The 23,664-nt window shown below is 39.5% G+C and overlaps 1 protein-coding gene and 1 long non-coding RNA gene across 14 annotated transcripts in view; one reads left to right on the top strand and one right to left on the bottom strand.

Annotated features, from left to right (window-relative positions):
• The first annotated feature begins 7,434 nt into the window (after positions 1–7,434).
• acaca (acetyl-CoA carboxylase alpha) overlaps positions 7,435–23,664 on the top strand; it is a 40,607-nt gene continuing 24,377 nt past the window's right edge. For all 12 annotated transcript variants that reach the window (XR_008301092.1, XM_034300730.2, XM_034300727.2 and 9 more), the window contains exons 1-27: positions 7,435–7,576; positions 9,973–10,204; positions 12,806–12,938; positions 13,204–13,342; positions 13,710–13,819; positions 13,965–14,046; positions 14,146–14,244; positions 14,883–14,989; positions 15,075–15,185; positions 15,935–16,144; positions 16,333–16,503; positions 17,272–17,433; positions 17,560–17,723; positions 17,861–18,011; positions 18,304–18,407; positions 18,862–19,089; positions 19,207–19,357; positions 19,955–20,089; positions 20,286–20,432; positions 20,622–20,810; positions 21,280–21,380; positions 21,630–21,718; positions 22,270–22,394; positions 22,528–22,641; positions 22,762–22,875; positions 23,316–23,405; positions 23,492–23,610. Coding sequence is in view for 11 of the 12 variants with exons in the window: in XM_034300730.2 (XP_034156621.2) it covers positions 10,002–10,204; positions 12,806–12,938; positions 13,204–13,342; positions 13,710–13,819; positions 13,965–14,046; positions 14,146–14,244; positions 14,883–14,989; positions 15,075–15,185; positions 15,935–16,144; positions 16,333–16,503; positions 17,272–17,433; positions 17,560–17,723; positions 17,861–18,011; positions 18,304–18,407; positions 18,862–19,089; positions 19,207–19,357; positions 19,955–20,089; positions 20,286–20,432; positions 20,622–20,810; positions 21,280–21,380; positions 21,630–21,718; positions 22,270–22,394; positions 22,528–22,641; positions 22,762–22,875; positions 23,316–23,405; positions 23,492–23,610 (3,548 nt within the window). In the remaining variant the exon portion in view is untranslated. The remainder of the gene's footprint in view (positions 7,577–9,972; positions 10,205–12,805; positions 12,939–13,203; positions 13,343–13,709; positions 13,820–13,964; positions 14,047–14,145; positions 14,245–14,882; positions 14,990–15,074; positions 15,186–15,934; positions 16,145–16,332; positions 16,504–17,271; positions 17,434–17,559; positions 17,724–17,860; positions 18,012–18,303; positions 18,408–18,861; positions 19,090–19,206; positions 19,358–19,954; positions 20,090–20,285; positions 20,433–20,621; positions 20,811–21,279; positions 21,381–21,629; positions 21,719–22,269; positions 22,395–22,527; positions 22,642–22,761; positions 22,876–23,315; positions 23,406–23,491; positions 23,611–23,664) is intronic.
• Positions 7,493–11,568, bottom strand: LOC128317583 (uncharacterized). 2 transcript variants are annotated; one of them, XR_008301093.1, is made up of 2 exons: positions 10,832–11,568; positions 7,493–9,748 (listed from the first exon to the last, which is right to left on the bottom strand). It is a non-coding gene; the product is annotated as an uncharacterized LOC128317583 (long non-coding RNA). The 2 variants fall into 2 exon arrangements; XR_008301094.1 differs by lacking the exon at positions 10,832–11,568 and adding an exon at positions 9,830–9,979.

Raw genomic sequence — 23,664 nt, 5'->3', positions numbered from 1 at the left:
CAAATGTTAAGCTACGGCGTGTGCTGTGGGCACAATAGGCAGGGATCAAGCTCCCTTCTTAGCCTTCGATTTCTTGGTGAAAAGGTGCATCTCCAGTTACCGCTACTTGCTTCTTCTCAATCTTGTTTGCAATTAAATATTCCAACGTGTCATTAAGCGGAAGGCGACGTGAGCTGCCACTCAATGTGGATGAAGCAGCGTGCCCAATGTGACAGGTAAACAGAGAAGCGAGAGCGAAAGGCACAGCTAGGGTTACAGGCCTGCTCAAGTCGTGCCACTCACCGGCTCTGTTTCCACCGGGAAGGGATCGATTTACTCGCGGCTGCCACATAAAATGGTCCGGTCCAAGTATACTGCCTGCCTCCGTGATGGAATGATTACTTATTCATGGAAAGTTGGCAGGGGGAGGGAGGGTGATGTGAATGGGAGTCCTTGTTTTTTGGTGGGGTTGCAAGACATGGCTGACATAAGGGTATCTATTACAAGCGTGTTCTGAGAGTCTGGCCCCCCTTATTGCCAGAATTGCTGGAGATTGTCTCAGCTCTGGCTGGGAGTGACAGATCTGGAACATACCACTCATGTTCACCATGGGTTTCAATCACAAAACATACCAGATTGAACACAGCATTCTGCATGTGCGCCCTAGTTATGGAGCATGGCACCTTGAATGTATTCCAGCAGGGGCATGTATGCCAGCTGACTTCATCTCCCTTTCTAAAGTCACCCCAGGTAGCCTGACACCTATCTACTGGCCTTGAAGGACACATTTGCTTTCTCTCTCTCCTCTGCTGCTCTGAACATCACCACCCTGACACTAGAGAGTCCGCGCCATGTTTCGGGCGTGTGAAATCTCACACTACCTGCGGATCTGAGGGCACTGGGGGCTGGAGCTTTAACAGGCAACTGCATGAGAGGCTTTTTTTGCTCTGAGCCAAGATAGGCTTATTCCATGCAAACCTTAATCCTAATCAGTATTTGAGACCCCACAGACTCTACCTCTGGATAGACACTTTCTACCAAACATTCACACAGAATTCTCAAGTATCATCCAGCTCCAGGTGCTGCATTTTCATAAAGCCTGTGTTTAATTCCCCATTTTTTCCCCCCTACCATGCCTTCTTTCAGGCCACCGCAAAACTGGCTGACCACTTTAATTAAGCTGGAATTGTGCATCAAAAGTTTCATTCAAGCATGTCCATCAGCATCTTTTGGATGACGACTGAAATCTGAGACTTGTCCACTATTCCACCTCTTCTTATCGCAGTCTGGCGCCTTGCGCTTTCACTGTAACACTCCGCCGCTTGGCAGGAACGCGTAACCTAAGTCACCCTGGAGTCATTGTGCTGGTTGTAAGCAATATGTTCCACTGTGTGATGGCCGAGCACATTAACACAGATTCTTTTCACTCTTGCGCCCATGATACCCCACCGGCATTTGTGTTACAAGCCGCTTGATTTCCAGCAATTCAAAGCCAAAGTCTGGCGAAGGTGTGAGAGGGCTTCTTTAGCAGCACCGAGGCCAAGTGTAAGACTACTGCTGGAGCACCTGCTACTGCGCCCAAGAATCCAACCTGAATGCTAATCAGGAATTCCAAATAGGGACAGTTGGTACCACTGTGACCGGGCTAAAAAGTTTCCCAATACGTAATTCTTCTTCTATGTAGCCTCCTGAATTTACAGGGGTATGAAACACATTATAGGTAATGCACCACATTATACTTACTAATTACTACTAATAAAAAAAATCTGAATTCACAAATGTATTGAACCTATACCACCTACAAAAAAGATTAAGAGCCAATCTTCTTGCATTAGTATTCAACCTCCTTGAACTTTTCCACATTTTGTAGTGTTGCAACCAGGAAATTAAATAGGATTTTATAAGAAATGGATTTAACTGAGATTATATTTCTAAATTTTTGCTTGCTAATTAAGATTTACATATCATTAGCACATTTTTTCTGTGTTTTTCTGACCTTTGGTGTGAGAATGGCCTATATAAATTAAAATTATTATTAGTAGTAGTAGTAGCAGTAGTAGTATTAAATAATAATAATAATAATAATAATCAGTAGGTGAGGTTATGGCCATGGGTTTATTGCTTTACTTTGCCCTCTAATCATGGAATAACAGAGACACTTTATTTCTCCGAAACTTTCAATTCAATTATGTTCATTTTAAATTAAAACACAGATCATAAATTATGCTGGGCCAGATTACAACCTTTACTGGGACATATATTTGACAACCCTCTTTTAACATGCTGTTTGGGTGAGGGTGTGAGGGTTTCTTTTTCTAGCACAAAAGGCAAGACAAAAATAATGCAATACAGAGCTCATTTGTTTTCAAAGAGCAACACTGACCTAAGCAATAGATTATCATAGGGACTAAACAGGCTTGATCAGCTAATATCAGCAAGCATAACTATTCTTGACACACTTAACAACAAATGTTTAATAGTAGGCTTTACCAGTGACCGAAAACGGTTTGAAAATGTTGTTTCATTACCGACAGCTACAGTGTCAGCTTTAGTGGACTCTGCTGACCCCTACTGGTTACTTATAGAAATTCGTGCATAATGGAAAATGTCCTTTGTCCTATGTTGTTGTTAATACTGTTTGATATTTTTTACACAGAATTATTTTACATCATTTAAATACTATATCCATAGTATTCTAGTTTGTACAAATTATTTGGAAAATGTAAATGTAATAAGGAAGCTTTTATTATTATATTCTAAATTAGTTGCTGTATCAAAGATGGCCACTGGGTGTCAGTGCTTGCCAATAATTCTCCCAGTTGATCAGGTCCATCTACCATAGTATGCATTAGAGTCACTTTAAAAATGGATTTTCTCACTTGTGCATCATTTTCTTAGTATATTTTGACGATTTAATAAACTAATATGAGGTTTTGGATGTAGTCAGAGGTTTCCATCCATCTATCAATCTATCTATCTAGCTAAAATTTGTTAAAATATCAATAAGTTATGTATTATAGAGAGTGGGAGCATTAGTGATAATAAAAATGCATTATTTTTCCCCCCTTTTTCATAATGTTCCTTTATTCCTTTTCTGCTAACTTTGTAATACATCCAAGTACCACAGTCTCCCGTTGTCTAGGCAACAGAAAAAGCTAACTTTCACATGGACACATCCAGCACAGCTCCAGTCTCTTGTATTGATTTTGGCTTTAACCCCAATGCCTTTTTTCCCCCCTCTATTGATCAGACTGCTATCTGATAAAAAATAAATTGGAGAAAGAAGTTATTACATAAACTATTACTAAACTGTGTGCTTTGGAAATATACAAACAAAGGTTCTGAAATTCAGAGAACGTTTTGTCCGCTTCATGCCAGACTGTTGAACTTGAATTCATCAGATTTCAGATTCTGATGCCTTTATGATGCCTTTTTTTTTAAGTCAAAATGAGAACTAGCTCATATTTTCTTGAAGATTCCCTAAATCCTACATTTCAAAATCAAAAACGCAATGGCTGCACCAAAAATGCTATACATTATATAGTATATACTATATAGCATAAAATAATGGTATAGCTATACTGTAAAGCGAATGAGGAACGAATTCAAACACAGGCCAGGAGTGATCATGGAAGTGATTCGTTTTAAGGAATGTTGTTACAGAATCAACAACAAAAAAGATGTTGCTCTAGGAACATGTTCTACTTGGAGAAATTATGACAAAAATGACCATATATACAAAACATTTCCCTCAAGTGTAGGTTAAACAGTCATCCAAGACCTGTATGGTGTAGTTTTGCACTGCAGCCATGAAGCTAAGAGGAATAAAACACTTCATGATGTGCTGTTATAGGAAAGTAATCAATGACAGGGTGATATGAGGCGGAGTTACTGTTTCCACCATCAAGTTGATTGTTTTCCAATAACGGCATGCCATGAAGTGTTTTATTCCTCTTATACAACAACGATTTACCAATTATTACAATTATTTATTGAATAGGAAATGACATGCTGTAATTCTTATCCATTTATGCTTACATTATATTTACATGTTGTAGAATATCCACAAAAGCTTATCATTTATTTTATAGCCGATATAAACAATCGTTCCCTTTCTTTATGCTAATAAGACAAAACACACAGCTTGTCATGTTACCACAAAGTGCAAAGTTCTCTGTAATGAAGAATTTCCCATGACAGAAAACATACTGACTGTTACAAACCGCTGACACTGGAGACTCCTTCCATAAATGTTAAATAAATGTCACCATACTGAAACCTTTTCTTTGTCAAATAACAGTTTTTTAAAATCTGTATATTATTAGTCTTAGATTACATGGTGTGTTCGCCATACACATAATCGTGAATTAGCTGTTACTATAGAAACAATAACATATTCGAACCAGCTCATTAATATAAACCTGTGATTTGATCTGATCAATCAGATTTGAGAATTCACCAGTGTAATTTTTTTAACCCAGAATTGGTCAATGCATAGATTTACATTTTTAAACAGATTTATTCTGCTATGTTCAGCTAAATGTTTGTATATTATGTTTGATACTTATGTTGTTATGATGATGCTGACTGTTGACAAGCTTCTGATATTAAAGAAGCATGATTTTGACAGTAAGCTTGTCTTTGCCTGCTGGCTACATCTGAGGTAAATGAAACTTTTGTATTTTTTTTTCCTTCAATTATTCCCTTCAAAGGTCTCAAGCTGATGTTTATTTAATCAGGCTGTGGAGCAGGTGATGTCTGCATGATCACTAAACTTTGAGCTGAACTTGAACCTAAAATTGAGGTTGCACAAGACTGATATTTCACTGTTCTTAATCAACCTGTTTACACAGTAGTTGGATTGGATGCCACTGTCTGCATGATACGTTTGGGTGAGCTCAGGTCAAAGGTGCTTCAGTATTTGAAGACTTGACTCTATCTACAATTAGCTTAGCATATACAATATTCTAAAGAGAAGTAATGGATATCAGAATGTGCATGTGGGCTGTTATGTTAAAGCCAGCTTTCTGATGAAGCATTTTGACATGTACATTTTGCTCATTTGGAGGACTACATTGTTGGACAATGATTTTATCCAACGTGACTTACAGTTGAGCTGAGCAGATGAAGGTTAAAGGTCTTGCTCAAGAAATCAACCATGGCAGGTTGGAGGTAATGGGATTTGAACTCACAACCTTCTGATCAGTAGCCCAAAATGTTAAAAACCGAGCCACCATTCCCCTTCAAGCTCAGTATGATAGTGTCAGAATTACTGATCCCATTATTCCATTTTCATTATGATACTGACACCAAAATATCCCTTGATACCCAAGTAGTTCTTCCAGGTTGATGGGTTGCGACTGTATCAGTGCATGGGTACATCAGCACACACACAGACATCATTAAATAAACCTGTAAAATTCAATCCAATACTGATCCAGAGTTTCAGGCCAGTAATGACTGCTGTGGAATGAAATACTCAGTAATAGATTTATGAATCCGTGGTCCAAACATTACATCAGTCAGACCTAAAAGTTGATTCCTGTCTTCCAGTTCTTTCACTTTGTTCACTCAAGAATTACAAATATATTATCATTTTTTCTCAGAACTCACTGAGCTGTCCATGCCAGTGTCAACTTCTGGAATGACAAATTAATACTTGGACAGTGTTTGTTCTTATGGAGTTTGTTCTTTCCAATAAAATTGTCTTTTCATATTTGTCATCCAGTGAACTATAGACTAGACCAACTTAACAACACTATTAAACTAAATTGATCTTTTGATCTTTTTGTTAATGCTTTGATAAGGGAATATTATTTAGACTTTGTGACTATTACTATCTAAGCAATTATATTAGTTATATGTTATTTGTGTTACTTGTGATAATAGCCCTTGTCCAAAAAAAAAAAAAAACAATCCTATTGGAATTTCAGTTTATCCTGTAGGATCTTATTTGATTTTTAGAATCGTATTGGAACTCTACTTGTATTTTATTGGAGATAATGTCTTGTTATTGGAAAGTTAGTGGAAATTTACAGAGGGTGCTTTTGGGAGTTTTAAAATCCTAAAAGATTTTCTTTAAAATGAGAGTATTTTCTATTTTTTTTTTGTTTTGTTTTGTTTTTTCTTAATTAGAGTATTGTATCCTAAGTAGGTTTTGTCTCTCTTTCTTATTTGTTTTCCAATCAACACCCAACACAACAGCACTACCCTCTCTGCTGCTGCCCCCCACATGTTGTTCACATGATGTTGCTGTAGGTTGATCAGTTGATAAGTTGTACAATATCTACGCCGATATATATATATATATATTCAACAATCCAAAAGGTTTATTTTTTCCACTGTGTGTATATATATATATATATATATATATATATATATATATATATATATATATATATGTGTGTGTGTGTGTGTGTGTATATATATATATATATATATATATATATATATATATATATATATATATATATATATACGCAGTGGAAAAAATACACCTTTTGGATTGTTAAAAATATCACATTGAATTCCCACATAGGAACCCACTGAAAATCCTTTAGAAGTGGTCCTACAGAATATTTATGTCTGTAACTATAGACATATATACTTATGACTATAGAAATCTTACAGGAATCTTATAGACATTGTTCCAAAATATGATAGAAATTCTAATTAGAATTAATTAGGTTCTTATTAAAATCATTTAGGATTTTTTGACAAGTGCAGCACCTGTGAAACCCTAATTTTTATCACATTTTTTTTTTTTTTACATTTATTTCCCTAAGGCTATACAAACTTTTGCACATAAGTATGTGTGTGTGTGTGTATGTATATATAATTAGTTGTAGCTCTTTTGCCCTTATTTGTTATTGACCTTCCTGTCTATTGCATTGCATAATTAATTTATATTATGTGGTATATAAATAAAAAGGAAAACAACTTGAAACTAAACTGAAAACGATATCAGGATGTCACTGTGACAATTACTTTCCTTTTTTTTCAGAACATCTTTCCCTCCATCCTGATTGTACCGTCACCTTTAATTTCTGCACTGATTTGAGTCGGATCAGGCGATACCGCGCACAAACACGCGGTTCTCGAGCACCTCTTTCTCATTGGTTACACCTCTCCTTATTTGCATGTTTGATCCCGCCCCCGCCTGAGAATCGAAATCCTATTGGCTCAGTCTTGCAGCGTGAGTCTCTTAGAGGTCATAGTTCGACGGTCTGCAGTAACCTCTTTCCTTAACGACTTGTTTATTTTTTCAACCCACATTCCGAAATAACACTTCCTTGTTCTGTGATTGACTGGTGCAACTGGCCAATCAGAGATCTGGTCTTGGGTGTGAATTCCCGTACGACCAATCACAGTGAGGGAGGCGGGAGCGTTGAATATGAGTGGGGTGAAAATAACGCTTCCGTATCACACCACAGTGGTGTCGCTGTCAAAGCGGTGCTTCGCGGAAATGTGAGGCTGTAGCCAGCGCTGGAGGACGAGACATGCTGTTATTTAGAGGACAAAATAAGTAAAAATATATATATATAGTTAATTCGTCGGAAATACCTCTTCAGAATAGCTTGCCGACTCATTTCTCACGGTGAGTAGTTAAGCTTATTAGCGCAGAAGCACGCTAGCTGGATGTTAGCCGGCTCGTGCAACATTTCAATGCAGCAAATGTAACTAGAAATGTTAATATTAACAGAAAAATGTCCGACAGTTTTAAAAAAAATGGGATTACTCAATGGTGACCCATTTTAAAAGCTTGGAAACGTCTGTGAACATCACTGACATGCTTTATTTCTAAATACAATAACGCGTCCCATCCCCTGCACGCGCACACAACCCAAGTAAACAAACAACGCGTTGTTTATTTATCGATATTTTTCAGCAACAATTCCGTCTACTAACTAAGCAGCAGTGTGTTTTGAGCTCCCAGCAGCTAAGACACGCGTGTGGACTCGTTTATCAGGTTCAGCAAGATGGTCTTAAGGTGTGTTCAGGTCACATCAGACCCTGCAATGAGTTTTAGGAGCATTAAATATTCGATATATTATTTAAAAAAATATTTTTCTGTGTCTATACAACACATCTCAGGTGATATTTTAGCCTGAAAGTCTTATCTGTATATTATTTTCAAAGATCTTTATACAGTTGTGGGCTTTCTTCATCAAGACCACCCACTACTCATGAATATTCATGACGCAGAGACCCGATACTCATTAATATTCATGTTACAGCTACGTTGTTGAATTCTCGATTCTGATTGGTCAGGAGGTGGGAATAGATTTTCTATCATTTCTAATACATTATCGTTTCTATAGTAATGAATAATTCACAAAGTTGTTTGAAGGATGCTCAGGATTATATACGGTGCTCAACAATAAATAGATGATTAAAATTATAATACAATAAAAAAAATTTATTTACCAAAAAAAGAGTGATATAGTGATATAAACATTAAAACTAAAAGTTAACGTAGTAACTCAGACACAATAAATACAGTGAAGAAATGTTTTGAAATTGTTCGTTAAAGAGTCAAAACTAGGAAACATTAGTACATGTCTGATCTCACTGAACTGAATCATATTGGATCAGTAGTGAATCGAAGTGTATCGGTGCTGAGATTAATAGTATTGGGTCAGTAGTGAATCGAATTTTATCTTTGCTGAACTGAATCAAATTGGTTCGATGCTGAACGGAATCATATTAGATCAGTAGCGAATCGAATTGTATTGGTGCTGAAATGAATCATATCGGATCAGTAGCGAATCGAATTGAATTGGTGCTGAACCGAATCATGTGGGACCAGTAGAGAATTGAATTGTATTGGTGTTGAACCGAATCATATTGGATCAGTAGTGAATCAAATTTTATCAGTGCTGAACTGAATCATAATGGTTCAGTAGTGACTCGAAATGTATTGGTGCTGAACCGAATCCTATTGGATCAGTAGTGAGTCAAATTGTATGGGTGCGGAAACTAATCATATCCCATCATTAGCGAATGGAAGTGTATCATTCCTGAACCAAAACTGTATTGTCTCAGGTGTGAATCGAAGTGTATTGAATCGTTTCTTGTTTAACTTTATAGCTTATTTACAGAGATGTGTATTATATTGTCTGAAAGAGAGAAATACACAACCCTAGTTAAACTCTTCACTATCAGCTCTTTATAACAGTCAGATGAAATGCTGTGTATATCTGCTATAACAAATTATAGCAGAGATGCACTAATCAAGAAATAAATCAGTTTTTTTATAACACTTTAAGATGCTCTTTAAGTTCAGTCACTTCAGTTCCACAGTACAGCTGATCTGAATGACAATATGAAGAAAAAATGGAGCAATGTGTTTAATTTTAAGACTCGTTGTTGGGGTCTGAGGTAAAGTTAGCTTTCTCAGGTCAAGTAACTAGAGAATATAAATTTATAAGCTGTCTTCAGTCCAAACCTGAGCAGGAGCACGTTTCATAGTTTCTCAGTTTTTTAAAAAAGTTAACCTTTTAAAGTTTCTTAAAGGAATCTGATAGTGATGATAGTGACACAAAAGTTGGAAAGAATGTTCACAGTGTTAGTCAAAATGTAGCCTTGAATTTAAGCCATTCTTGATCGTGGACTTTATTAATACCGTCTATAATTTTGATCCAGTGGTGCGGAAGTGACCCTCAATCCATTTTGAGATGTTTTTTGCTTTCCAGTCTGTTGAAACCGAACAGGGTGTGGTTTGATTAAAGGAGGTGGGGATTCAAACACCCCATCATGTGGGCGGCTCCTAAAGTGTAAAGGACAGACGAGATATCATCAAATTCATTTCTAAATTTTACAACAGAAGTGCTCATAGAACTGAAATTACCTCCTCAGAGACTACAAAAAAAAGGGTGGAGCACTTTCTACGCCACTGTTAAGTCTGAGTCCAGTGTTGTGTTTAATGCATGCTGTCCATCTTTATCATCCCTGAATATTTCATTCATCCTCCCTCTTTCTTTTTGTCTTCAGTGTTCGGAGCCTGCCAGTGTCGTCCGGCCATGGCGGAGCAGGATCCCCCGGCGGAGAAGCCTCCGGCCGCCTCGCACTTCATCATCGGGTCCGTGTCGGAGGACAACTCTGAGGACGAGACTCTGAGCAAGTTGGAGCTGTCGGCGGAGGACAAGGAGTGCTCGGAGTCTCCGTCCTCTCTCAGCTCGGACAGCACTTTCGAATGCCTGGACGGGCCGTTGCACAGCATGAGGTCAGCCACGTGTTCAGCTCTTGTTGCGAAACACGTCTGTGTTTGTTTGCGTCATCACTGTCATTAACCGTCTGAATTGCGCTCATTTAGATCATTATCCGGAGTCAGATGTGATAAAACAGAGGGCAAGTTTACTGCAACTACAACGTGTTCAGTCTCAATTCTACACAAATGACCTTTCTTTCATACGTTATTGCATACGTTTTAATTCTAATTGAGAAAGCAGTGGTGTGAAATAGCATAGCAGTTAGGTCTCAACCTTGTTGGGCCCCTCACGTGTGTGTGTGTGTGTGTGAGTGTGAGTGTGTGTATGCGTGTGTATGTCTGAGAGAAAAGCTTTGGCTCAGTGTAAACTCATCTGTAGCTCTCACTCTCTGCCACAAATAGCTCTGTTAGATACAACACTTCTATCTGTGTTTTCTGTCAGTATATTGCTTTATAATCTATATTGCGTTATTACATGCAGCATTAGCAGCACTAATAGACATGAACCCTCTGTTCAATCACTAGATTAGACGTGTGATGTTGATTATTAGTGAAGCACTGAATCAGACTGAAACTGTTTCTACTTCAGTGGAAGCGCTACCCTTTAATGCGGTGTAAGGTGCATTTAATTAAATTTCTCACCTTTTTTTAGCTGAATCTATCTCCTGATTCATACCAAAGATTTGCTGAACCAAAAGCCAAAGTAGTAACTACTGTAATATAATGACATGAGTTATTATAATAATATATACGTTTCTAACGTACATCATATTTGCGTCCTGGACAAAAAGTCAGCAAGTCGTGAAAAACTGCTGTTGTGAGACATCGAGACCCTCCCCTGTGCTCTACCACTTTCCTATTGGTGGACAGGAGCATCTGCGTTGAGCAAGTAGAGAACAGGCAGTGCTCTGTGTGTGTGTGTGTGTGTGTGTGATTGTGTGTTAGGGGTTAGGGAGGATCACACCATGCCTCTATTTCAGTTACTAGCATACCAGTGATGATGTAACGGCGCAGTATCAGGCCAGGCAGAATTCAGTTAAACACACACACACACACACACACACACACACACACACACAAGGAAGATTTTTCTTCACACTCTGCCCCCTCAGTCCCTCCTCCATCATGTGTGTGCATGGTACAGAATCCTGTAAAACACTTTCCAGGAAGCAGTGCTTTTGGATTTGGAAATCAGTGCAGCAGCCATTTTTTTTGGTTGTAAAGTCACCGAGTGTTACACTTCAATTTTTTTGAAAAGTGTCATTATTTTTTCTGAAAAGAAAATAGATCTTCTTACAAGTAATGGATGTAACACTGGCATACAGCATATGATGATGAACCTCATTTATCAAACTGAACATCAACACATTTATTGGTAAAAAAAAAAAAAAATTGTTCGCAGGAGCATGAAAATCCAGGTAGTTCATAAAAACTTTTGTGTCATGTGTAAGGATACTAATATGAACCTCGACTGATCGGCATTAAATCACAAATGTCGATGAGTTACTGAGAAGATTTAGCGCACATGGCATTCAGAAGGCGCTCTTTCACCGTTTACTTGTCAGTTTGTTTTCCGCTCTCAGTGAGCTTTGCCTTTTATGGAGTTTTGTGGGCGTGACTAAATGTAAGTGTAAATGAAGGTGCTTGGTGGTTGACATTTATGAACATATATAGAAAATCGGTGTTTCTGAGTGTTTTGTAAATCTAGCAGGAATTTTGGTTTGGTTTGTCCAACAAAAACATTTACACACAACTTTACTAAAAAAAATGGATAAATGAGGCCCAATAAGTCTGAGTCAGTGTAGGACGGGAGTCCTTTTATTATTCCAAAATGAGAGTGATACATTCGCTGTCCACTATACACTTTATACTTTTTAACTACAGTTATCCAATCAGCCAATCATGTGGCAGCGGCGCAGTGCATACAATCATTCGGATACAAGTCAAGAGCTTTGGGGACCATTCTGTGTATACTCAGTATTTCAGCATTTTCTGAATTACTCAAACCAGCCCATCCGGCACCAACAACTATGCCACGGTTAAAGTCTCAGAGATCACATTTTTTCCCCATTCTGATGATTGATGTGAATATTAACTGAAGCTCTTGACCTATATCTGAATAATTTTATGCACTGTGCTGCTGCCACCTGATTGGCTGATTGCATAACTGCATAATTGAGTAGGTGTACAAGTGTTCCTATTAAAGTGGATGGTGAGTGTATGTATTAATTGTCACGTTCTCTTGGGGAATACACACCAAAGTTTGTGGAAAAACCTCAAAAAATATAGGAAAAGTGTCCTGTTTGTCCAGGAAAAATCTAATGTAAAGAAATTTCCTACATTTCTCAAACATATTCTGGAACAAAAACCAGATTTGAAGCCAGTTCACACGAGATGCATTTCTGAAGTGTTTTTTAAATGGGTCTGAGGCATTAAAGAATGAAATAATGATATTTGATGCTTTTTATCCATTTATAGACAACGTTAAACAAGCGTTTAATGTTGTGGAATGTCCATGAAACAAGTTAGGAACTTGATTGCAAGTCAGAGCTCCCCGTGAAGTAAAGTGTAGTGTACATTCTCATTATATTGCCTGGTGTTTTTATTTTCTTTAAGGCCCAGTATGTCTGGTCTGCACCTGGTGAAGCAGGGTCGTGATCGCAGACGTGTAGAACTGCACAGGGACTTTACTGTGGCCTCACCTGCTGAGTTCGTCACCCGCTTCGGAGGAAACAAAGTCATCGAGAAGGTAAATCACATCACATCGGAAATTCTGAAAATGTTAATCGGGCTAATGAGGAATAAAAACTAACAAGTACCACCTTGGGATCTGAGCTTCATACTGGGTACTGGTGTCTGTTTTCTTTTTAGTAATAGTTAGCTAGTTTTTGAGGTGTAAATCATGCTAATTTTATGGATCTATTATGACTGTAACCCTGAACAAACCTGAACAGAACAGCACTTTACTCTGAGTAAGGCCATATTTAATATGTGCATGTACATTGATGTCGCAGGTGCTCATCGCTAATAATGGCATTGCTGCTGTGAAGTGCATGCGCTCCATCCGGCGCTGGGCATACGAGATGTTTCGGAATGAGCGCGCCATCCGTTTCGTCGTCATGGTCACCCCTGAGGACCTGAAGGCAAATGCGGGTGAGTGAACAATACAAGCCAATGAAAGGGGAAAAGAATTTATGCCATTCACTGGCGAGGGTGAATATATTATGTCAGTTTATTCAGTACAGTCTGGCTTTGTCCTGGCCAAGCGCGGCCTAATTACAAATACAAAAAGAGCCACTGATTAGTGACGCGAAAGGAGAAGTGTCTCCACTGATGAATGGACAAGGTCTCTTCAAGGCTCTTTGTTAGATTTAATTCAGATTGATTGTATGATTTGGGCATATCCATTTACCAGCACTGAACAACAGGAACTAACTTGTTTCACAGATGTTCCACACTATTTTAATGGACCTGTAAACAGAATAAAAGTGCAACATATTTTTTTTCTCATTGCCCACAGAGTACATAAAAATGGCTGATCATTATGTACCTGTTCCTGGAGGAACCAACAATAACAACTACGCCAATGTAGAGCTCATTTTGGACATTGCTAAGCGTATTCCAGTTCAGGTATTTATTACAGACTTAGTAAAGCTTTATTAGGAAAAAATATTCATTCATAGTAATAATTTATATCAGATTGCTTAGTTATAATGTTTACCATAGTGTATTCTATGATTTCTGTTTATTAATATGAATCTCCTTTCATTGCTAGGCGGTGTGGGCTGGGTGGGGTCACGCGTCTGAAAACCCAAAACTCCCAGAACTCCTGCACAAGAACGGCATTGCCTTCATGGGTTCGTCTCCACAAAATGTCCACCTGATTCCACAGCATGTAGACTGGATTAATGTTAGCCTGTTTTAATGGTGCTTGCATCTTTTTTTTCTATTCCCAGGTCCTCCCAGTCAGGCGATGTGGGCTCTGGGAGACAAGATTGCATCGTCCATTGTGGCTCAGACGGCTGGCATTCCCACTCTACCTTGGAGTGGAGCAGGTCTGTTGATTCTCCCCAGGAATAAATGAAAATGGCTAGTACATGGGAAAATCTCAAAATGCTAACTTACTTTGGGCTGAGTCCATGTGAAAGCCCAAATTGTTAAAATAGCTTGGGTCAAGGCCATGTAAAACCTCAAGATGTTAAAATGGCTTGGGTCGAGTCCATGTAAAACCCCAGAATGTTAAAATAGCTTGTTAAAATGGTAAAATAATTTGGGTTGAGTCCATGTAAAACCCCAGAATGTTAAAATAGCTTGTTAAAATGGTAAAATAATTTGGGTTGAGTCCATGTAAAACCCCAGAATGTTAAAATAGCTTGTTAAAATGGTAAAATAATTTGGGTTGAGTCCTTGTAAAACCCCAGAATGTTAAAATAGCTTGTTAAAATGGTAAAATAATTTGGGTTGAGTCCATGTAAAACCCCAGAATGTTAAAATAGCTTGTTAAAATGGTAAAATAATTTGGGTTGAGTCCATGTAAAACCACAAAATGTTAAAATAGCTTGTAAAAATGTTAAAATAGCTTGGGCTGAGTCCATATAAAACCCCAAAATTTTAAAATAACTCGCATCAAACAGAATTTGAGAGACCACCCCGCAAAAATATTAAAATAACTTTTATGGATTTATGTTAACAGGGTTAACTGTCGAGTGGTCAGAAAATGACCAGAAGAAGCGAATCATCAACGTACCCAGTGAGCTCTACGAGCAGGGCTGCATCCAGGACGTGGAAGCCGGTCTTAAGGTACTAATATTTTCAAATTTTTAATGCTTCATGGCTAGTTCCTGCTAGCTGCTAGCATATCTGAGCCGCACGTTCTGCCTGACAGGCTGCAGAGAAGGTGGGCTACCCGGTGATGATCAAGGCTTCGGAGGGTGGAGGAGGGAAAGGTATCCGCAAGGTCAACAGCGCCGATGACTTCCCCAACCTCTTCCGACAGGTCAGTGGTGCAGTTTAATTAGCTGCTGTAATGCTAGTACTGAAGAGCATGCAACAAAATTACGTAATCAAAAAAAGTCATGAGTATGTTTAAAACAGCACACTACTATAAAATAATGTCAAAGTTGTCGAATGGCATCTAGCTGCAAAAAGCTGCCAAAGCCTTATTTTAATCCTTTACTTTAACACTTATTTTTAAAGCCATAATTGTAATCCTTGGCAATAAAATAATTATTGGAAAAACAATTAAGTTTGGAGTGTAACATCAGGATGCATCATTGTGTCACTGATTATTTTCCTGTAACAGCACACCACAAAGTTTTATTCCTGACATAGTGAACTACCTATTATCTACAAGTTGGGGATTTCAGTTAATATAGCTAGCTAGCAAATATTAGCCAGGTTTCCTAGTGGTCAACTAATGTTAAATAATTAGGTAGTTAAATATAGATAATTAATTAACTAACCTAAGAGCTAGCTAACTAACATTAACAGGCCAACATTTGACATTAGGTGAAAATTAGTTTTCTGACTTACGCAACATAGCTAGCTAATGTTAGCTTAGTTAAACGTTACTTCCACCGAGGAAAGTGCGTTATTCAGTCAGCCTGAGGCTTCACATTGGTAATTTGTGGGGCTGAAGCTAAGCCCTTCTTAAACACAGTCATGTTTGTGGTAGTCTTTGTATTTAATGTAAGTAAAATTGTATTGATAAAACTGATTTTAAATGAAGAATTTTTGTCACCACAGGTGCAAACGGAGGTGCCCGGGTCACCCATCTTTGTCATGCGGCTTGCCAAGCACGCACGGCATCTGGAGGTGCAGATCCTGGCCGATCAGTACGGCAGCGCCATCTCCCTGTTCGGCAGAGACTGCTCTGTTCAGCGCAGACACCAGAAGATCATAGAGGAGGCGCCGGCCACCATCGCCACCTCCGACGTGTTCGAGAATATGGAAAGGGTATAAAAAAACAACAGCATGCTCTTTTCTCTTATAACTATAGTTATAAATATAGTCATAGTTGAAAAATAAATGAGAACTTTATCGTATAGTGATTGCTCATATGCTACAGATTTGCCATGTTGCCAAGTATTAGAAACACTTAGTAAAGATGTGTGTGTGTGTGTGTGTGTGTTTGTTGCTCTCAGTGTGCAGTGAAACTGGCTAAGATGGTGGGCTACGTCAGCGCAGGAACAGTTGAATATCTCTACAGTCAGGACGGCAGTTTTTACTTCCTGGAGCTGAACCCGCGTCTGCAGGTGGAACATCCCTGCACCGAGATGGTGGCTGATGTGAACCTACCCGCCGCCCAGCTGCAGGTGTGTGTGTGTGTGTGAGGGAGGGAGTTGCTTTGTTCTGTGTAGTAATATGTAAGTGTACATTTAAGGTGGGTCAGTGTGTGTGTTATCGCTTAGTCTTGTAATAGTCTTCACAAGGGCTCGTTTGCTCGCACACACACACACATACACACGCATTCTGTATTGTGCTGCATGTAGGTCAGCGAGGCTACAGTGGAGGAGAGTGTGCTTTCGGGTCAGTGTGTGTCTGGGGGAAAGGTTAATGCTCTTACACCATGCTCTCTGAGACAGAGGAATCCTATTACAGCACATAATAATTATGGAAACAGGAGAAAAAATTAAAGATGTAAGACTGTTTGGTGCAGACGAGATGTGTGGTTTTTTTTTTTTGTTTGTTTTTTTTTTTGTTTTGTTTTTTTTTTCCCTCTCGGTACTGACCGACATGAAATCCGATTTAAAGAAGCTAAACATTGCGATAAATGATGATGATCAATAGATATAATATTCATATGGTTAAAAACTAAGCACTAATACGTAAAGAATTAAACAGTTCAGGATGTGCTGTTATAGGTAAATAATCAACGACGGGGTGGTGTGATGAACTCCAGTGTGAAACAGAGTTAATATCCCGAAGTTGATTATTTTCCTTAAACAACACATCATGGCATGTTTTATTCCTTTTATACTACAGTGATTTTTGACAGTGATTGCAATTTTTTATTTATTAAAGAAGAATTTTTGTCCATTTATAGTTACATTTAATGTGGACGTTTTGTGCTTGTGTCTCAGATTGCCATGGGCATCCCTCTGCACCGCATCAAGGACATCCGCATGCTGTACGGCGTGCACCCGTGGGGAGACTCCCCCATCAACTTCGAGGCGCTCTCTACCTCCCCCTCTCCACGAGGACATGTCATCGCAGCTCGCATCACCAGCGAGAACCCAGATGAGGTAGGTGTGTGCGTGGGTGTGTGTGTGTTTTTCTGTGTTTGGTTGCATATGAATATATTGTGGATTCATTAAACACACCTTGCGTAGTTTGCTAAGATTGATATGAGGAAAAACTGTTTGTCTCAGGGTTTTAAGCCGAGCTCGGGCACGGTGCAGGAGCTGAACTTTCGCAGCAATAAGAACGTGTGGGGTTACTTCAGCGTGGCCGCCGCTGGAGGGCTGCACGAGTTCGCCGACTCGCAGTTCGGTCACTGCTTCTCCTGGGGGGAAAACCGTGAAGAGGCCATCTCGTATGTACACTTTCATTATAATATCGTAACTGTGTATAACTGTGTGTCATTGTGTGTGTCTGTGTGTATTAATATGGCAGTATGATGCGTAACATACATTTAACATCATTCCCACATCTTTTTTTTTTTTTCATCAGGAACATGGTGGTGGCTCTGAAGGAGCTCTCGATCAGAGGAGACTTCAGGACCACAGTGGAGTATCTGATCAAACTGCTGGAGACTGAGAGCTTCCAGCACAACAGCATTGACACCGGCTGGCTGGACCGCCTCATCTCAGAGAAAATGCAGGTACAGATTCTTACACCACCATAGTTCTTACTCTAATGTAACCTCTGCTATACTGCTACTACCTTTTCTATATGGCACCTTTTACACACTCAAAGTTATTTCACCAGAAACCTGTTTGGATTAAAGTTCTTCATTCCTCCATGATGATATAATGGAAATTTTTTACAATGCATTTAGAATTTTGTAATTTAGAAGGTGGAAAGAGTGAGCTCGTTTTTTTTTCCTTCCAAATTCCCACGTCATTTATTTACTATCTGTCTTTCCCCTCTCTCCTTCTCTCTGTCTCACGTAGGCTGAGCGTCCAGACACCATTCTGGGGATAGTGAGCGGAGCACTGCATGTAGCGGATGTAAACTTCAGGAACAGTGTGTCCAACTTCCTGCATTCTCTCGAGAGGTGAGACTTACTCCTCTCTTCTCAGCCTAAAAGGACTTTCAGAAACCTGCACTGTGTTTCAAATATCTCACTGTTTACCACGTCCTTCCTTTCTTCCTTTCTTCTCTGCTTCTATCTTTTCATCATTCTTACTTATTTTGTTCTTTCCTTCCCTTCTTTCTTCCTTGCTTCATTCTTTTCTTTGGTCTTCCTTTCCTGCTTCTCCTTCTTTCCTCCCTTGCTTGCATTCTTTCTTTTTCCGTTGTTCTTCCTTTTTTCTTTCCTTAATTCTTTTTTTGTTTGTCCATTCTTCCTTCCTTCCTACTTTTTCCATTGTCCTTCCTTCCTTCCTTTTTTCCTTCCTTCATACTTTTTTTCCTTTGTCCTTCTTTCCTACTTTTTCCTTTGTCCTTCCTTCCTTCCTTCCTTCCTTCCTTCCTTCCTTCGTCCTTCCTTCCTTTCTCTCCCTCTGCAGGGGTCAGGTGTTGGCAGCACACACACTACTGAACACAGTTGATACCGAGCTCATCTACGAGGGCGTGAAATACGTCCTGAAGGTGACTCGCCAATCTCCAAACTCCTACGTGCTCATCATGAACAACTCGTCAGTGGAGGTGGACGTGCACCGGCTCAGCGATGGAGGCCTGCTGCTGTCCTACGACGGGAGCAGTTACACCACCTACATGAAGGAGGAGGTGGACCGGTGCGACTGTTACTTTAGCTACTCTTTGGGTTCGGGTATTAGGATTTTGAGGCAGTAAGACCTCCAGTAGCTCTAGACGTGTGTGTTGTTTTCAGTGTGTGCTCTCTGGTCTCGTAGGTATCGCATCACCATTGGTAATAAGACGTGTGTGTTTGAGAAGGAGAACGACCCGTCGCTGCTGCGCTCTCCGTCTGCTGGTAAACTCATCCAGTACACTGTGGAGGACGGGGGCCATGTGTTTGCGGGCCAGTGCTACGCTGAAATCGAGGTGTGTTTGGGTGAAATATTGTCACTACACCTGGTTTTTGTGGTATTGTTGCAGTCCCAGTAGTGCTTTGTGTGTATATGTATATGTGTGTATGAAGTACTATACTTGGAACACATCTTGCTCAGGTTTCACACACAATGGAGGAAGTGACTGAAGCGTGTAATTTTAACGTTTGCTTAATTTAAAGCTGCTGTATGTCTTTCTTTAAACATTTTTTTAAAGAATTAAGTAGCATGATTGAGTCAGGAGAAAAATAATAGCCTGTTGCACTGCTGCAAGTCACCATCAAAAGCCAGAAATATTATTCAGCGCTGTGGTGTTGGATTTAGCATGTTGTTTTTTTTGTACTCTCTAATGCAATTTAACTGCTTTTCAAATTAATCCAGATGTGCGAATGGGGTACAGGACAAGTGCAAAAAAATATAGCTTGAAATAATTCTAGCAGCAAGCTGGATAACCAGCAATTATTTACCGCTGCTTTAAGTAGTGACAAATTTAGAAAAATAGTACTTTTTAGTGAGTTAAAAGTGCTTAATAAGTAGCTTCTCCATCATTTGTGTATATGTGTGTTTGCATGCGTGCGCTTGCGTGTTCCAGGTGATGAAGATGGTGATGACACTAACTGCAGCAGAATCGGGATGTATTCACTATGTAAAGCGAGCAGGGGCCGTGCTGGAGCCGGGCTGTGTTATAGCCAAACTGCAGCTGGACGATCCCAGCAGAGTGCAGCAGGTAAACCTTTTAAACTGGTTTGCATTGCTGCTTGTCACATGATCAAGTTTACCATTAGCTAATTAAATTGAACTTAAGCTCTGGCCTTTGGAACAGCGACTTCTGTCACTTGGCAAAATCAGGATATGTTAGGACTCAAACTGGGATAGGTAGGTGTATAGCTGATTTGGTGTGTGTGTGTGTGTGTGTGATCTAGGCGGAACTGCATACCGGAGCATTGCCCAGTGTTCAGGCCGTGGCTCTCAGAGGGGAAAAGCTGCACCGAGTCTTCCACAACACTCTCGACCACCTGGTGCACATCATGAACGGCTACTGCCTGCCCGAGCCCTTCTTCAGTGCCAAAGTAACACACCCACATGCACACAGTCTCTATCTCTTTCTCTCATTATCTCTCTCTTTCACTCTCTCTCTCACACACACACAGTATAACCCAGTATCACCATTTTGGCACATTTTGGTATGTCCATTGTACAACTTTGTAATACAATAGTGTTACTAATAATAGTAATACAACATGTGTGTGTGTCCTCAGCTGAAAGAGTGGGTGGAGCGGCTGATGAAAACCCTGCGGGATCCGTCACTGCCCCTGCTGGAGCTGCAGGACATCATGACGAGTGTTTCGGGTCGAATCCCTCCCACTGTAGAGAAAGCCATCAAGAAGGAGATGGCGCAGTACGCCAGTAACATCACCTCTGTGCTGTGCCAGTTCCCCAGCCAACAGGTACACACACTCTCTCTCTCGCGCTCTCTCTCTCTCTCACTCACTCACACACTCAGTCTCTGTAAGCATCAGAATAAAAAAAATCATGTTTGATTTTCAAATTTATCAGTTTATCACTTTAAAAATGAAGCCTTTTTAAACTTAACATCCATTTTTATTCATTTATTTTTTTTTTTAAAAAGTTCCATTTTTACCTAAGGCCTGTTTTTGTCAATTTATGTTTTTATTTTATATGTATTTATATCTTATATTTATTTATATTTTTATTTTTTATATATTTTAAAAATAAATTTTTCCCTAGCATTCATTTTATAATGAAAAAAATTCTCCAGTTTTACTCAACATGCATTTTTTTTTCTTAAAAAAAAACTTTTTTACTAAATGTGCATTATGTTAAGTAAATTTAAGTAATTAAGCATTATTTTATTACTTTCACTGCTCGTCATCTTCTTTCCTCTTTTTGTGTCAGATTGCCAACATCCTGGACAGCCACGCGGCCACGCTGAACAGGAAGTCGGAGCGCGAGGTCTTCTTCATGAACACTCAGAGCATTGTGCAGCTCGTCCAGAAGTCAGTAACAACATGTACAAAAAACACACACGCATCTGTTTCTATTAACTTAACCAATATTGTAACCATAAACATAATCTTAGTTAACCCAAACCATTGTTGCAATAGTTCTGGCACCTTTTATTTATACACAAATGCATTAAATGTATTAACTCTTTGGAAAAGTGTCATTTTAAATACGCAGAAGCTTCACACGTGCACTTGGACACTGACTGACTGACTGACTGACTGACTGTGTTGCGTCCACAGATATCGCAGTGGTATCCGCGGCCACATGAGGGCAGTGGTGATGGATTTACTCAGGCAGTACCTGAAGGTGGAGGTGCAGTTTCAGCACGGTGAGGTTTCACTCTTCCACTCCAGCTGTTTTTTCTCATTCACGCAAATATCACGCAAATAGAACATTTATTTTATATTGAATAATATGCCTCAGATGGAAACACTCAGTGATGAAAACACTCAGTGAATATCCATGACCACTTAGTGTTGCATGGTCTGCATTTGCATAATGGACTTTTTTAGCTTGCGTCTTAAAAGAATGCAGCAACATGCTTTTTTTTCAGTAATCTTTGCACTCAGATAAATTTACCCTCAAACGATTCAAGCATAAAAACACGTTTTCTGAAGTTTAGGGTGACTTATAGATAAAAATGTTTACTCTACAACCTCGTAGTAATTTCTATTACATCCACTGTCTGCTTAAAAAATCACTTTTTTTTGCCTTTCAAAAAGCCACTTAACGCTGCAATTTTTCAGCAAACCAAAAAAAAGACTTACATTTGGCTATAACCAAATCCATAAAAATGCCATAGATTTGTCCAAAATGTACACGTGGACATGAGTGTGCATGAAGAGAAATGTTTATATTTGTGTGTACATGTGTTTTCAGGTCATTATGACAAGTGTGTGTTCACACTGCGTGAAGAGAACAAAGGCGACATGGCCAATGTGCTTAACTACATCTTCTCCCACGCCCAAGTCACCAAGAAGAACTCTCTGGTCACCATGCTGATCGTGAGTACACACCTGCATCCTCACGCAAACACACACACACACACACACACACACACACACACACAGTATAGAATGAGTTGTTTTTCCTCTCTCAGCTCAACTCTTATTATTTTTTCTCTCTGTCTGTCTTTAGGATCAGTTGTGTGGGCGGGACCCCACGCTGACCGATGAGCTCATGGCCATCCTTACCGAGCTCACGCAGCTCAGCAAGACCACTAACGCCAAAGTGGCTCTGCGTGCCCGCCAGGTATACCCAAACACTTACACACATGTGCGCACACACACTGGACCAATTTGACAAAAGCTGTGAAAGCTGCTTGAATCAGTCCTGCGAAGATACTGAAGCGTTCCTGGCTTTGATTTTAAGGTGCTGATCGCGTCTCACCTGCCTTCATACGAACTGCGCCACAACCAAGTGGAGTCCATCTTCCTGTCTGCCATCGACATGTACGGCCATCAGTTCTGCATCGAGAACCTGCAGGTACACATTTAGACTATAGACGGCTTAAACACTTTCAGAAGCTGTGGAATATGTGCGCTTGTTATACTGTGGCCCCATCTGCTGGTCATTTATGGAACTTTCTGTTAGGAAACTTCAGTTGCTTGGCTGATTTTTTGTGATTTTAGTCAGGTCACATTTTCTCCATCTATTATTTACTCTTCACACCTGCCATTAATATATTCCTCAGGGGAAGCTCGGAAGGTGTCTGTTTTTATAAATATTGTTTATATTACTAATAATTTTGACATACAGGCATGACCTGAGTTACTACTTTCTTTCCAAAGTAGTAAACAGAACATGAGGGTTAATTGAATGTCTGTTCATTAAGTCAGTCATTAATCCATGAGCAGATTCTTGAGCTGATTAATGCGACGTCAAGTTGTCTTACATCATTTTCCCTCTCGTTCTTCATTATCTAGAAACTCATTCTGTCCGAGACGTCCATCTTTGACGTGTTGCCCAACTTCTTCTACCACAGCAACCAGGTGGTCCGAATGGCCGCGCTAGAGGTAAGTGGAGGACTCCTCACAAGATAACTTTTTTTTTTTTTTTTTTTTGAAAGATTGTTTACAGAGCATGATTTTTCTTTTTTTAGGTGTATGTTCGGAGAGCATACATAGCATACGAGCTCAACAGCGTCCAGCACCGGCAGCTAAAGGACAACACGTGTATCGTGGAGTTTCAGTTCATGCTGCCCACATCGCATCCCAACAGGTGCCCCAAACTCATGCTTAGAATCTCTAAAATACCACTCCACCTCACCCCACT

This window comes from Pangasianodon hypophthalmus, chromosome 27 (genome assembly GCF_027358585.1).
Source record: "Pangasianodon hypophthalmus isolate fPanHyp1 chromosome 27, fPanHyp1.pri, whole genome shotgun sequence".
Taxonomy (NCBI): Eukaryota; Metazoa; Chordata; class Actinopteri; order Siluriformes; family Pangasiidae; genus Pangasianodon; species Pangasianodon hypophthalmus.
Note: the sequence above shows the minus strand (reverse complement) of the source record. Positions and strands in the feature narration are given on the sequence as shown.